At 46.4% G+C, this 15,936-nt stretch overlaps 1 protein-coding gene across 2 annotated transcripts in view; it reads left to right on the forward strand.

Annotated features, from left to right (window-relative positions):
- The window catches only part of MED14 (mediator complex subunit 14), an 801,766-nt gene that overhangs the window by 63,590 nt on the left and 722,240 nt on the right, over nucleotides 1–15,936 (forward strand). For both annotated transcript variants that reach the window (XM_069204216.1, XM_069204217.1), the window contains exon 7: nucleotides 10,705–10,812. In XM_069204216.1, coding sequence (XP_069060317.1) covers nucleotides 10,705–10,812 — 108 coding nt within the window. The remainder of the gene's footprint in view (nucleotides 1–10,704; nucleotides 10,813–15,936) is intronic.

Raw genomic sequence — 15,936 nt, forward strand, 5'->3', positions numbered from 1 at the left:
AGGCTTCTAGACGGTGGTGTAACCTGATTGGTGGATTACTATGATATGTTACTAATCTAAAGGCCTAGTGCCTGTAATGTATACATACATTAGAGCATTGCTTTTGTATAACACAGGGGACTCCCATCTCAACAACGGGGAAGGATTCAAGCATGTGAATCTGTCAAAGGTTCAATTACTGAAGAACTATACTTATAGGTAAGTAACTTATTTCTTCTGCTTCTGCCTCAAAAATGTATTATGTATTCAACCCCATCTTTTTAATGAATTTTTTTATTTTTTATTTATCATTTTTCTTCAAGTAGAACAATAAGCTACACATTGTGAAATAATAAATGACATTCTATAAAAGAAAAGAGTGGCAGGGAGGAATTGAGAGATGAAAAAGGCAAAAAGCAGAGGAGTGTGAACTTCCCATTATTACCAAATGATGATAAAGAGTACAACGCAGCATATCGGTATAACATTGGCATCAGATAATACTCGTATAACATAAATCGTAAAGAAGGAGGCCTTCGACCTCATCTTTGTGTTCCACCTCAGAATTCAATGTTAGGAGATAATCCCAAGGGGCTGCAATATGTCCTTCAGTCTGGAGGTTAGTAACTGCAGCGTGGTATAGAGTTCATTCATGGTGTCGCAGTATGTCATATCTCGGAGGCAAGAAGCTATAGTGGGAAGTCTGCTACTGCTCCAATGTAGAGCCACCTGCTGCTTAACTAGGAGTAGAACAATGGCAATAAAGCGCCACAGGCTGGGGAGTAGGGGTTTGGGAAACTGGTCCCTTTTTGCAGTAATCCCCCTCCCACCCCCCCAACACACACACTTTTTATGTGGTTTATGAATGCAACATGGATTGGAGTGCAATGAGATCCTGCTAACCCGGTCCCCAGTGCCAGTGTTCTTTTCCTAAAATTGCAAATATATTGTCAGAATTGTCAACCCCTTTAGCTGCCACTCTTAATCCCTTGCAAATGGTACTTAGGTACCTAGTGCATGGGGTACTAAGGGTAGGCTCCTGAGGGCAGCAACATAGATTGTGCCACCCTCAGAGACCATGCATCCACGTACAGCACTTCCATTGCAGGCTGAGTGTCCTGGTGCAAACCTAAAATGCAAAACTGACATGGCACACAGCCTGTGTGCTGTGCCCTGTCCTCTATACACTGCATGCAATAAATGTAAGTCCCACCTCTGGCAGGCCTTCCAGCCCTAAGGCAGGGTGCACTAGACTGCATGTGTGGGCATAGATGCATAAGCAGTATGCGCCTACTTTGTCCCTGCTAGGCCTGGGACATAGTAAGTGAACATAGTAGCCATTTTACATTCATGTGCTGGACACTGATCAGTGCATGTTTCACAGCTACATGATGGCCAATCTGAAACCTGGGTTATTTGGTATCAAACAACTCAGGACAGTAAATCCAAGGGTGCCCCCTGCAAAAGCTAACTGCTGTGGCATGGTTGCTGGCCAGTCACAACCAGCCTGCCACCATCGGACAAGATTATGGAACTCTGGGGTGAGAGCCTGTGCTCCTTGGGTCCAGAGAACAAAGCCCTTCCTCGGCGGAGGTGTTACAACCCCTCCTTAAGGAAAATGCACACCCCTGCCTATGAGTTTCAAAGGGCTTTCCACCTTTGAAACTCGACCCCAAGCCCTGCTGCTAACAGCTGATGGCCGCCCTGTTGCAACCCCCCACTTTTGGTGGGAGCAACTGCAGGAAAATGCACAAAGGACAGGAGGAGTGGCCACCGCCAGCTTGCACCACCCCAAAGTTGTTGCATGCAAGGTGACTTCTCAGTTTAATTTTCCTCCATTTTGCATGGTAGGAAAATAGCATATCGGGGAAAGGGAAGTGACATCTGCTCACAGGAAGTGGTCACATAGTGGATGTAGCCACCCTAAGGTAGATGACCCTTTGGTCACTAGTAAGTACTCCACTAAACGCAGTATTTAGTGTGCACCCCAAGACCTGCAGATCAGAACCTTCCAGTCCAGAAGCCTTAGAGCCGATCAGGGCATCTGTATTCCCCCCAACACACCCCTTCCCCATACTTCTACCCTAGAAGCATCTGTCTCCCAGAAAGCTGAAACCAAAATCCATTGCAACTGAGTGAATAGGAGTGGAGTGGTCGACCCCTCCATGCTGTAGGGTCTGAGTCAGCCATCAACATTGGAGACAAAGTGTTTGCATTGATAGCAAAACCAGTGAACAGCTTGTCTCCAGAGGGACTGGCCACCTCTTGCCCATCCACCTCATGGCTGTGTCTGGAGCTAGAGGTGGGGGCTCTGCAAGAGATCAAAATCTGTTGACAAGTTCTCTGTCTGAGTCTTGGTTTTGATCTTTGCCCACACCCCATCACCACTGAGGGTTCCATGGGCTGAGTTGCTGTTGCACGAATGTCTGTAGACCCAGGCAGAGGGTACAGCAAGGGTGTTGGGGAGGCACACTTGGATCTGGTTGCCTTGCAGACTTGCCGTGAGCAACCACAAACTCTCTTACCATTGGGGGCAACAACCGTCTCCTTAGGTGCAGAGGGATTGCCCTCCTGAGGGGAGGATGCGTTTGGTCCATTTAGCAGACGTTCCTCCTTGAGGCAGGTCCTGGGTGATCAGGAGTGTCAAAGAAGTGCGTTTTGTTGGGGAGCACAACTTGGAGCCTGGCTGGGAACAGTAGGTGGTGTAGGAGGCCCAGGGCACAGAGGTTTTACTTATCTGCCACATAGAACTTACGCAGCTGCTGGACCTCCGTGGTGTAGTCCAGGAAGAATAATACTTTGGCACATCAGAGCTCCATTCACACTCAATATTGCATGTCTGAAGTTCAGTGTATGTGCTATGATGGGTCTGTGTGGGACCCCAGGGGGCCCCGAAACCTTGGATTTAAACATGGTCACATCATCTTCCACTGTTGATATGCGGGATTCGGCCTCTATGATCCTGGTCATGACTTTGCCCAAGTCCTGTCGCAGAAGGGCCACGTCTTCACGAACCTTTCCTATTCTAGTCTCCACTGTGGTCTTGCACGTCTGTATGGTGCAGAGGATAGTATCTAAGTCCCTGGTGGAGGGGGCGCCCCTTCTGCCTCTCCGACTTCCCGGCTCCCCAGGGTCAAGCCTGTTGTGTACTGGTCCATGTGGATCGGGGAGGTCGCCATTCATTGCAATTTATCCTTGCTCATGAATGTTCCGCTTCGGCCAGCGTCTGCAGCCTACGTAGCCTGGCACTAGGTAGCACAAGCAGCTGGGCCCAGACGAACACCGGGTGCTGGCGGTCTCTGGGGGCACGGCTTCCACCAACCGTGATGGCACAAGAGGCCCAAGATAGCCCATTAGAGCTGCATGCAGTGTAGAGACAACAGGCACATGGGAGATCAAATCAAGGAGGGAAAGTTGCCAGACCGTATGGATCCTCATTCAGAGCCAGGCGGTTCCTCCCGGTGTTGACAGTCCCTCAAAGGACCCCAAACAGAGCGAATCACAAAGTGCCCAGGATCAGCATTTCACCAGAAGAACAGGTGTCCACGGTGCATGACCACCTGGAAAGGTCTGTGGCCACTACACCCAATGAAGCACAGCACAGTTCTCAGGGGGAAGGGGGCAGGCGAGGGGGTACTATTTGGGTGTTCCACTGTGGCTGAAACAGGGCCCAGCGGCTGGATCTCTGTGGACGCCAGGCCTTTTTATGCGTAGGAAGGGGGTTCTAGCTAGTATCCTTTCTGTGGTTCTGTGATGCCTAGCATTTTTCTGATGACCAGTACCTGAATATGCATGCTCCCATTCCAATAATCTCTGCATGGAATATGATGCGGGAATATGTATTTCATAAACTGCCATCTGTCAGTCAAGAATGCAGACCTAATTTATGAAAGGATGTGGAGCGCACATGGATGGCCTCATAGCCTTTGGGAAATGGTTAGACAAGGATCAGGCATATCACAACAACATGCAGGAGATGAGTGCTTTCTATGTATGCTTGACACCCGCTTTTTGATTAATTTCCCCCAACCTTGTTAGTACAGGCATGCAGTATGACCACAAAGTATTAGCTCAACAGACGGAGAGAGGCGGGCTTTAGGATTCTGTTAAGTGAAGGAACATTCACAACTTAGTACTTATCTTTGAGTCTACAACATGTCAGAGCCAGTGAGTTCAGAGGGCAATGTTAATTGATGAATGGAAGTTCTATGACAAAGTACCCCAAGGCATTAGCAGAAAAGATGTGTGCAAGACATCTTCACATGTTCACCCCAGCAGAAAATGCAAACTGTTGAAACTATGCTTTCCGATAATAAGAGCACTAATCCAAGGGCAGTGCTCTTTTGATAGAGCATAGAGCAATGTCCTTTCAGACAGTCTATCAACAGTAAGGTCACTATAAACCTCCAGTATCCTGAACGGTGATCTTGAACTGTTCCATACAATTATTGTGAGAAATTGGGTTGTTGACTGGGTTGTGAGCCCTGGTCAAGTAGCAGCCACAATCCGTTGTAGAGTAAACCACAGGAAGTCAATAAATGAACTGTTTTTTAACCCTGGGTAGTTTTGCCCAAAAAGCAGTCAGGCTTTTAACATAGAGGCAATGTGTAAAGGTGTTTATATAGCACAGAAACAGTATAATGTTGAAACACAACCCAAGAAAAATCCCAAGCCAGTTTAGAAATGTAGACAAAATTTTAATATATTATTTGACACCAAAACTACAAAAATCCAATCAGTACAACCGGAGTAAGGAACTTACATTTTTTTTAGTGAAAGCTAGTGTCTAATAGATCAAAGCACCAACCGTGGACATAAAATTGCACGTGACTGGGTCAAAGTTTAAAGTTATGGCTGACCGCGATTGAGTGCTGTTCAGATGCAAGAGGTGGATTGGGACCAGTCTTTGCTTACTTTCAGACTTAGAAACATTCTTGAAGAAAATATTCTGAGAAAGTAAACTTAAATGAGGAAAAGCTGAAGGAGGTGTATTTGGAGGGAGCTTCGTAGTCAGATGTCCTTGGGTCGAAGCTGCAGTGAAGATTTCTACATTTGGACTTCTAATTGCTGAAATGAAAATCAAATACTTCCAGCGGGATGCAGAAGGGCTGTAGCTGAAGACAGTTCTCCGAGGTCGGATACCCCTTTGGTGAAGGGCCACTGAAAAAGATTTGCTGCTGTGGAGAAGAATGTAACCGGAGAAGTGGCAACATCAGTCCGACTGGTGCTGCACCGCTTGTGGATAGGCAAGCAGGTTGGTTCCAGTCTCCTCCGTGTTCTCAGAGCACTTTTGGGTAAAACATGTGTATGTCCTCACCTTTGGTTTTTGGCCATCTAGGCACCTTTGGCACCACAATTAAGGGCCCAGGACTGGTGGGACACCTCTTCAGGGTTCAGGACTCACTCAGTCCTGGGTCCTGGGTGTGGGTGAAGATGTAGGGCTCAGCAGCAGGGTTGGCCTTTGAGGGTTAAGGCAGGCTTCAGGCAGCAAAGCAGTCCTTCCAGGAATAGCAGCAGTCTGGCAGAGTGCACAGCAGGTCACAGCTGCAGGCAGTCCTCTGAGAGTCCTGCCGGAGGTCAGGTAGTGAACTGAAGATTGGGTCTGGAGGTCCTATGTTTATACTATGATGTCGTCCTCTGGAAGGTGGGAGAAGGTTCTGGAAAGGTTCATTTAAAGTGCATAGCGTTTCCCCTCTCCTCTGCCCAGGCTCCAAGCTGGCTGTAGTGACAATGCAGGAATTTTAGGCCCTTTGTATGAAGGCAGAACACAGGCTATTCAGTTGTAAGTGGGGCTGTGCTGGGCTGTGCTGAGCTCTGCTCCCACCCCCACCCTGCCAGCAGGTGGCCCAGTGAGGCTCACCTAATCCCTCAGTTGGGTGATTGACTGGGAGGAACTCACAAAGTCTGACTGTCTGCTAGTCATATTACCCAAGACATACTTAAGATCAGGAAAATACCCACTTTCTGAAGGTAACATTTTAAAAATTGTAATGACAAATCAGACTTTACCATTAAAGAGGATTTTTAGTTACAGTTTCTTAGGTAAGAAACATGATATATCTACCTGCTCCCAGTTAGGAATTACAGCTTACTAATTGTAACGAGGAGTCCCCAATGTTATCCTATGGGAGAGGTAGGCCGCACTGCAGTGAAAAAGGAATTTAGGAGTTTTTCACTAGCAGGACGTTTAAAAATTAAAAGTACATGTCCAGCCTTTTAATTACACAGCACTGTGCCCTATGGGCTAACTACCTGAGGTGTGATTTATATGTGATAAAAGTGCATAGGAAGTTAGCTCTTTATATAGGATACCAAAATGATGTATACTGTGCAAAGAGTCCAGTGGTTCTCTTGTTAGTGGGCAGGGGCTTGCTCTAGCTACCCCAGGGTGCTCTCTTAAGGGGAGTGTGGTTGAGCAGCCTTAGGCTTATCAGAGAGGAGTGTTATACATTTACCATAGGCACACATTAAGTAAATAAGACACATGACTCAATAAGGAGATCCACACCAGTTTTCAAAAAGAACAAGTATCTTTGTATTGATTCTGGCACCTAAACATATATAATCGGGCAAGTATGTTCTCAGTCAAAATTATTAATTTTGGAACTCCGACAGAGCAGTTTTCTGAAGCTGTAGCGTTATCCTGTGGAGCAAAAACAAATACCATGAATAGGTAATCAGCAGTGACTTACATGACCCATCTTCCAGACTTAGGGTGAATATGGGGCAGGGCCTTAGGCCACTCCAGTAGAACACCTCTGGCGGCACTGTTGCAGCCGGGTGCAGAGGTGTTTTTCAGCGTCTGGTGCCCCATTGAAGTCAATGTTGATCGGTCCGGCCAGAAAGATGCTGCAGGTGAGGACTGGGGAACCAGTCAGCATGAACCACCAAGTGGGCTCAGTTTTTGTGATGCTCGGGGACGTGCGTACATCAGTGGCCTTCTTCTCCTCATACCGGGTCACCTGGGTGCAGAGGGTTCTTGGACTGTCGGGATTCCATCACTGGTGGTGATAACGGAGGTGGGCCTGCAGAAGCAGGCTGGAGGTCTGGATTGGGGTTCCAATCTGGCTGAACCAACAAGTGGGCTCAGGTCTCACAAGCCTCTAAGAAGTAGGGACAACAGTGCTCCTCTTCTCCTTGGTCCTGGTGCAAAGGTGCTGTGGACCTTTGGGTTTCTGTCACCAGAGATGGTGGCAGTTGAGGGGGGGCCTGCACAAAGAGGCTACATGTGTCGGCGTGAAGGTCACAGTGGGGAACACCATGATGGACTTTTTCTGTGGAGAGGCTGGGGACCACGCTGGCACCGTAGGCCCACTTCAATTTGGGCTATGGGGCGAGTGCAGTGATGCTGTCCAGCATCACGTTTTGGCAGTCCAAAGTTCTCTTAAGTATTTCTTGAGTGCCTGCATAGACACAGGAAAGCAGCTCCGCTACTCCACGTGAGTTCCTTGTGCTGAGGTGAAGGTTGGCAGTCTTCACCAGCTTTTGGAAGTGTCAGCAGCTGGGGGGATGATGCGTCTTCCTCGAAATTGTCAGTCAAAAGGCAGGCTCACACAGTTGGCACTGAGTCAATCACTGGTCTTCAGGTCTTGCCTTTTGTGTCTTAGGAGTGTCCTTCTACTTCAGGTCAGCAGGATCTGATTTTCTTGTGCCTGGGGCTCCCCTAAATAGGGGAGTGTAGGGTGGTTGCCAGTGGGCTACATACCCCTGGGGTCACTATGCCCCCTATATGACCAGTTCCTGTGGGAAGTGGACATAGCCCTGTCTGAGAGTTCCTAGTTCTGCCATCACTAAGATGGCAGATTTCTAATGTTGTGTGTACATCAGGCATCTCACCTTAGAGGTGGGACTGACCTGAGGAGTGAACACACCTCTCTGACTACTCATTTTCCCACTTGTCTAGGTGCCAAACAGGCCTCCTTTGAGAGAAGCCGATCTGAATACCAAGGGCATTGGGCTTCTTTGAAGCCCACTATTTTAGAATGCAAATGTGTAGGTCATCCTGTTTGGAAGGGGTGTGTTGACACCCCTGCCAGTGCAGGCATTGTTCCGGACCACCCAAGAGCCGAGGCTCTCACCCTTGGGGTCAAACCTGTATGTTGGTGGCAGGCTAGTTGAAATTAGTCAGCCAGCACATGGATAAATGGTAGGTTTTTTAGGGGAATCTCTAATGTGCCCTCTGGGTGCATGTTTTAATAAATCGACCACTGGCATCAGTGAGGGTTTAGTAATACATGATGTTTGATACCAAGCATCCCTATGTTCAGTGAAGCCATCATGTAACTGGGGAACTCGTATTGACCAGTGTCCAGCACATGCACTAAAAATGGCTTCTCTAATCACTTACTGTATCGTGAAATTGACAAAGACATAGCAGGGGCATACCTGCTCTTGCAGATATGTCCTCAAATGGAATGTATTGCACCCTGCCTTAGGGCTGTAAGGCCTGCTGTAGGGGTGACAGACATATATTGCATGCGTTATTAGGGGACATGGCACACAAGTAGTGTGCCATGTTGTGTTTTCACTTTTAGCTGCACCAAGACACACGTTGCAGTGGCAGTATGCATGTGTTAGGTGAGGGGCCCATGAGAATGGCACAATACATGCTGCAAACCATGGGGACCCACTTTGATACCCTTTTCCCTAGGGATACCATTTACCAGGGACTCACGGGGGTCAAATGCATTTGTCAATTGGGGACAGTTGCATAGTTTTGGGGAAAGAGATCTGGCTCTGGGGACCTAGACAGCAAGAACCCAGTGCACTTTCAGTCAATATTGCATCGTTTACCAGGCACAAACTGGGGGTGACCATGTCAAAAAGGGGCACTTTCCTACAAATTGGAGTTTAAGGCTTGGCAAGGGGACTTAAATGCCAAGTCAACATGGCAGTTTAAAACTGCATTAAGGCTGCAATGTTTGACCCTGGACATGTTTTAGGGTGCTACTTAAGTAGGCGGCACAATAAGTGTTGCAGGCCCGCTGGTACCATTTAATTTACAGGTCCTGGGTGTGTGGTATAGCACTTTACAAAGGACTTATAAGTAAATTATATATGCCAATTAGGTATATGCCACTCAAACCATTTTTAGGGAAGTGACCACATGCACTTTAACACTGGTTAGCATTGGTAAATTGCACGAAGTCTTAAAGCCAACAAAGGTGATTCAGGAGAAAAGTGGAGAGAGAAAGCAAAATGTTTGGAGGTGATCTGCAGAGAGGGCCAGGTCGAAAAGTCATCCTAGTTCTTGAAGCTGCATCTCTGATTTTTTTTTTTTGCAGATGTCCTTTTCATGCACCTTTGTTCATTAGACGCATGTTTAAAATTCTTCTTGGTTACTCTAAAAAAATATTTCATCACAGTCAAGAGACCAGCCTTTTCTTCTGACTCATACACAGTTCTGTTTAAATCAATGAGCACATTTGTTTTTGAAGATCGCCTTCTTACTGTCCACTTAACTGAGCCTGGAGGTTGTAAGGGTTATGGGCTCTTTGTACTCCTCAAGCTTCTACTGACTTCCATCATAACGGTGTCCTATTGAGAACAAGCCCCTCTTCCTACCAAAAATCATTTTGAACTTGCACATTATTCAGACATTTTCTTTGGAAAACTTCTTCCCAATTCAAGCTTCTTAGATTGAGAGATCTTACTGTACTTTCGATTATAAGAGACCCTTAAGGTTTCACTTTGGAGGTCCACGAGTCAGAACAAATGTTTCTCATCTATGAGCCCTTTGGACTGTCTTAGTAGGTAAATAGTTTCCAGAATTAGTGTCAATTATCAGAAGGGTAACATAACTTTACTGGGCATGCCTGCAGCCCATTAGTTGGTGGAAATAATCCATAACCATTTGTATGAGAAATGACCCGCTTTAGAGATTTCCAGGGTTCCCACCTTGATCTGTTCTAGCTTTTGCTAGGAATTAACTTATAGGCTGTGACTCAAGAGTAGGCACTCTTGTTGTTCAAGGGTTCCTGACTATCTTAATTTATGACTAGTTTACTGTATACTTGCAGGGTGATCTTAGAGTCTCCCCTCAGACAAGTGAGAATGAGTCGGATACTTCATTATACTGTTTATGGATATCCATAGCCACCGATCTCACTGTTATGTTAGAATAGCAGCATTGGTATGGTTCAGTTTATATCTCCTTTCTCTTGCTGACTGCCAGAGACAATCTCCAGTTTACACTGCTCTGTATTGTGGGACATTGCATCTTCAAAAATCCTGGAAAATGCTGTGTCTTCTTTGACTCATATTAGAACAAAAGCATAACACCATCCGTACTTTGTTTTTTTGTTGTATAATGCATTTGTGGAGTGGGGTTTTCAGTATCCCTGATCAGGCCATGAAGCACTCCATGAACTGTGCTTTATTATGTCATATTTGGTTTAACTGACTTTTGTTTTAAAAAAGTAAGAAACAGTTGTCTCTCACTGGTATGTTATTCTTTTTTCTACCTACAGTATTATTTTTTGTTTTAGTGTGTTAATCAAACTGGATTTTAAACACCCAACTCTGTATACTCTTGATATTATGTTCCAAGTTGCAGCCACGTTACAATGATAATTGTTTTTTAAAGGACACTTTGGTTCTGTGATATTTCTTTGCTATTTAAAGTTGAAATTCAAAATCTTTGTATGCTTGTGTGTTTACGTATTAAGTCCCCTCCTCCTGTTCACGTTTTGAACCAGATAATTTTCCTGTGTATTTTTCTCTTAGATGGTCGAGCCTTGGTTCACAGTATGCAGATAAGTTTTATTCACCAGTTGGTTCAGTCTAGGCTATTTGCTGATGAGAAGCCTCTCCAGGACATGTATAACTGCCTACGTATCCTTTACCAAGTGTTTTATGCACCATCTAGGCGTTTTCTTCACTTTTAAAGCCAGTGTAAAGATTAAAATCGATTCATAAATGTTAGGATTGTTTTCTTATATAATCATGGCGATCTCATGGGATTCGCCTCATGTTTAAAACCTAACAGTAACTCCTTAATACAAGCTGGACTTTAAAAGGGCTGAAATTTATTGTAATCTAAATAATGTTATTTCTACCTTCTATTTTTAAAATATGTTGTTAGAATAAGAAAAATATTCTACATTTTGGCATGGTTGCCTCTGGCATGCAGCAGCATACACTACTCCCATAGACTACTTCCTAGCCCAACAATGTAGTTCTAGGGTGTCTTGTGTGCCTTCCATATACCGCTACTTATCACATCACAAGCTTCCTCCTACCTCGTCTGAGACCCTTCCACCAACCCTTCCTGCCTTGGGTTCAGGCAGCAACAAAAGGCTCCTAATACTCTGTGCAGTACGTTGAAATTATTTCTGGCAGCATACCGATCCCTTCCACACACGTCAAAGAGATAGGTACATAACTTTTTATTCAATGAGTGATACGTGCATTAATGCCTTGTAAACATGCACATTATCACACATTCCATTGCACCATATGTTCATCAAGGGGGTCTCCTCATGTTATTAAAGTGATCATACTAATGTAGTGGAAAATTACAAATGCATCCCAGACCACTTTGAGGACTTGGGGACTGCTTGTGATCAACCGTTTTGTCATCAGGCTCCCTCAGACTTTAGAGAAGGAGTGGTGGGAAGGCCCAGTTTCCTGGTTTGAGCCCAGTAACACTGCAAGGACTGTTGAAACGATGGGGCAAAATTCTTGTAATTGCTCTGCACAGCAAAATAGGCTGGGAAAATATGCATAGCATGAGCTTAGACCATAGTAAAGCAAATAAAGGCAACAATCAACATCAGCCTCTTCAGGATGATTTTCAAAAATATTTAAGAATGATTGGAGCAGCTTATGGAATAACTGCAAGAATAGAAATGAAACCTGGGGTAATGTGTATATTGTGGATATCCCTTAGAGGCAACCTTGTAAACCTACACATAAGTTTTCTTGAGGGAACATCTTGGTAGATATAGGAATCTAGATGTGGTGTTTCTTTTTAGAGATATTGTAAGACTGTGTTTATTGTTGGGTGTTATGATGAGGAGTAGGAAATTATGTTTATTGAACGGTCCTAACCCCGATGATATGAGTATGTACAGGCTTTTTAGGATGGGTTAATTCTAATGCCTGTCAGGTGACTATGACAACACACAAGAAGATGTGCCACAAAAAAGACCTAGTCTTTTTTTGTACGATACACCTGGTGGACACTCGCTGCAGTTTTATTGACAGGGGCAGATTTAATATATTGGCCCATGCCCACTATTCTGCAGGGTTGTGATGATTGACAGTCCTGCTCAACTGATTTTCACGATCTGTAATTCATTAAACCTGTATTAACCCCATGGGCCGCTTTGTGACATTTACAGGGACCTGGGTTTGAGAGATAATATCTGGAACTGAAACTTTCCCTGGTGGTTCTGATCATTAGATCTTGTGATTGATGAGCAGTTGGATAGATGCAAACAGTTGAACCTAAAAGTGGAGGATAGATTGAATTAGTGTTTCACTTGGCCCTTGGGCTGATAGATATCTGGCATGACCAAGCTATAATGTTGAGCATATAGTTGAACGCCAACATCCTAGCCCCACTTAAGAGACCCACCGCCAATCAAGAAAAGAAAAAACCAGCCTGGTTCACAGACGAACTGACCACCTCCGAACGCACCTGCCAGAAACTCAAGAAAAAATGGATCCTCGAGCGCACACCCGAGAACCTTGCTACCCTCAAGGAAGCCAACCGTGAACACCACCGACGGATCCGACTCGCGAAGCGCTCCCACTTCACAGAACGCCTCAACAACAACGCTCACGACTGCAAGGAACTCTTCAGCATCGTGAAAGAACTCGCCAACCCCAACGCCATTGTGAACGACATCCCTCCATCCCAGAAACTCTGCAACGATCTCTCCACCTTCTTCTACCAGAAAATTGCAGCCATCCACAACAGCTTCAACACCTCACCTCCGCCAGACCCCACCCCCAACTCCTCCCCCCACACCGACCACATGACCACCTGGACCCAAGTAGACGACGCCGAAACCCTAAAGACCATGAACTCCATCCACTCAGGATCTCCCTCTGACCCCTGCCCACATCACGTGTTCAACAAAGCCGACGCCACCATCGCCCCCGCACTCCGAAAGATCATCAACCTTTCCTTCAACACCGCTACCTTCCCGGACAGCTGGAAGCACGCAGAAATCCAACCCCTCCTCAAGAAACCTAAGGCTGACCTCAACGATCTCAAAAACTTCCGACCGATCTCGCTCCTCCCTTTCCCAGCGAAAGTCATCGAGAAGATCGTCAACGCACAGCTCGCCTACTACCTAGAAGACAACTCCATCCTTGACCCCTCCCAATCTGGCTTCAGGCGAAACCACAGCACAGAGACTGCACTCCTCGCTGCCACAGATGACATCAGACTACAAATGGACAACGGCGAAACCTCAGCCCTGATCCTCCTAGACCTATCAGCCGCCTTCGATACAGTCTGCCACCGCACCCTACTAACCCGCTTACACGAAGCCGGCATCCAAGAAAAGGTCCTCAAATGGATCTCCTCCTTTCTCTCCGGCAGAACCCAGAGGGTCCGACTCTCACCTTTCCGCTCCAATGCCACCAACCTCATCTGCGGCGTACCCCAAGGCTCCTCACTAAGCCCAACGCTGTTCAACGTCTACATGGCCCCCCTCGCACAACTGGCCCGCCAGCACAACCTCAGCATCCTCACCTACGCTGACGACACCCAACTCGTCCTCTCCCTGACCAAAGATCCTCTCACCGCCAAAGCCAACCTCCACGAGGGACTGAAATCCATTGCCGAGTGGATGAACAACAGCCGCCTGAAACTCAACTCCGACAAGACGGAAGTCCTCATCCTCGGGCGCACCCCCTTGGCCTGGAACGACTCGTGGTGGCCCACCGCCCTGGGCCCCCCACCCACCCCAGCCAGCCACGCACGAAATCTCGGCTTCATCCTCGACTCCACCCTCACCATGTACAAACAGGTCAACGCAGTCTCATCCTCCTGTTTTAACACCCTCCGAATGCTCCGCAGGATCTTCAAGTGGATTCCAACAGGAACCAGAAAGACAGTGACCCAAGCCCTCGTCAGTAGCAGACTCGACTACGGCAACGCACTCTACACAGGCATCCCAACAAAAGACATCAAACGACTCCAACGCATCCAGAACGCATCCGCCCGCCTGATCCTCGACATACCCCGCCGATGTCACATCTCCCTTCACCTGAAGGACCTCCACTGGCTCCCCGTGGACAAGAGGATCACCTTTAAACTCCTCACCCACGCACACAAGGCTCTACACGACACCGGACCCGCCTACCTGAACACCAAACTCAACTTCTATGTTCCCTCACGACAACTACACTCTGCCAACCTTGCCCTCGCCATCGTCCCCCGAATCCAGCGCAAGACCTCTGGCGGCAGATCCTTCTCCTACCTCGCCGCCAAAACCTGGAACTCACTCCCGACCTCACTGCACCAGACCCAGGACCTCCTCACCTTCAGGAGACTCCTCAAGACATGGCTCTTCGAACGATAGCAGCACCCCCCCCCCCCACCAGCGCCTCGAAACCCTAACGGGTACATAGCGCGCTTTATAAATTATTGATTGATTGATTGATTGAACAATGGCTGCATCAACAGTAACTACATTTCCATCACCACCTGGCACCCTGTGAAACAAAGGCATGACCCCACCTTCTGAACCAGGCAAGTCATTTACCAGTCATGTTATCCACTTCATAAACATTGTGGTGTGAACAACAGATAAGTGCATGGCATCATTCTTAATCACCACATCAAGCTCCACTCCCTTCCCTCTCAGATGTAATTTGACTTTCACATGGGGTACAGTATATCTAGAAGTACCAGTACCAACTCCTTCCTCAGCACGTCCACTCAACACTGTCTTGAATGCTTCCGACAACACCACCACTGATCACATCAAAGCCAGTTTGTCACTATGGTAGTGGTCAGTGGGAGTTGATAGGCAGGACATAACCTCCTTGTCCTTTAGTTCCCAGGTATCTGACATCCGCTCCTCTAATACCTGATACTCAATAGTTGAAGATAGGGGGAGTGTTCCAGTTTACGTGGAGCTAGGATTCCTTTCTTCCTACATCCGGGTCTGTGAGTCTTTGTCACAAACAAATATGTTTAAAATGAGAAATGCAACATTCTGACATAACAGGAGATTCACAGATTTTCAGGGTAAAATCACTAGATGTCCAGAATCCAAAAAGGGGAAGAGAGCAGGTAGTAATGCTGTCATAGAGCATGGGGGAGGCAAGATGAGAGCACTCAAAAGGATTTCGAAGGTTGAATGACGCTCCTCTCCCTCCATTTAAAACTTCATACATATTATCTAGAGAAAAGATAAATCCAAATGTGAAGTTTTCACCTACTTGGTGAAAGAAAAATGATTGGTTCCACATATGTGCGACAGGTAAGGTTAATCTGAAGACTTTCAGCTATAGATAACTTGAATGTTTACCATGGTGAGGTAGTTAAATGTTAGAAAAAGCCAGCACAGTAAGGAGAACTTATTGCACTTTTTCCTCTATTGACCGGGGTACACCAAATTGAGGTCACATTGGATCTTTCCAATTTGTAGATAGTTGAGGATAAGGCAATGTGTGGTGGCCCTGAGGATTACGAAAGCTGAGACCTAGAAGCAGCTAGTTTGTGCAGTTGCCAAATTCCTTCATTGGTGCTGGATTATTAGATCTGATGCATTTCGACACTCAGCCGGTACCATTTAAAGGTAATGAGTAGACCCGGCTGAGGCTGCACATTACGCACCTCATAATGTACTCTTTAGAAATAGGTTGATGGCTTTATGATGAGTTTAAGCTCCTGTACATAGCAAAGCTAACTTTAACTGCAATTGAGTAACATCCAGATGTTATTCTTTTAACCTTTGTGAGGAATGGTCTTAGCTTGTATTTGTTTTATAT

Source organism: Pleurodeles waltl, chromosome 8 (genome assembly GCF_031143425.1).
Source record: "Pleurodeles waltl isolate 20211129_DDA chromosome 8, aPleWal1.hap1.20221129, whole genome shotgun sequence".
Taxonomy (NCBI): Eukaryota; Metazoa; Chordata; class Amphibia; order Caudata; family Salamandridae; genus Pleurodeles; species Pleurodeles waltl.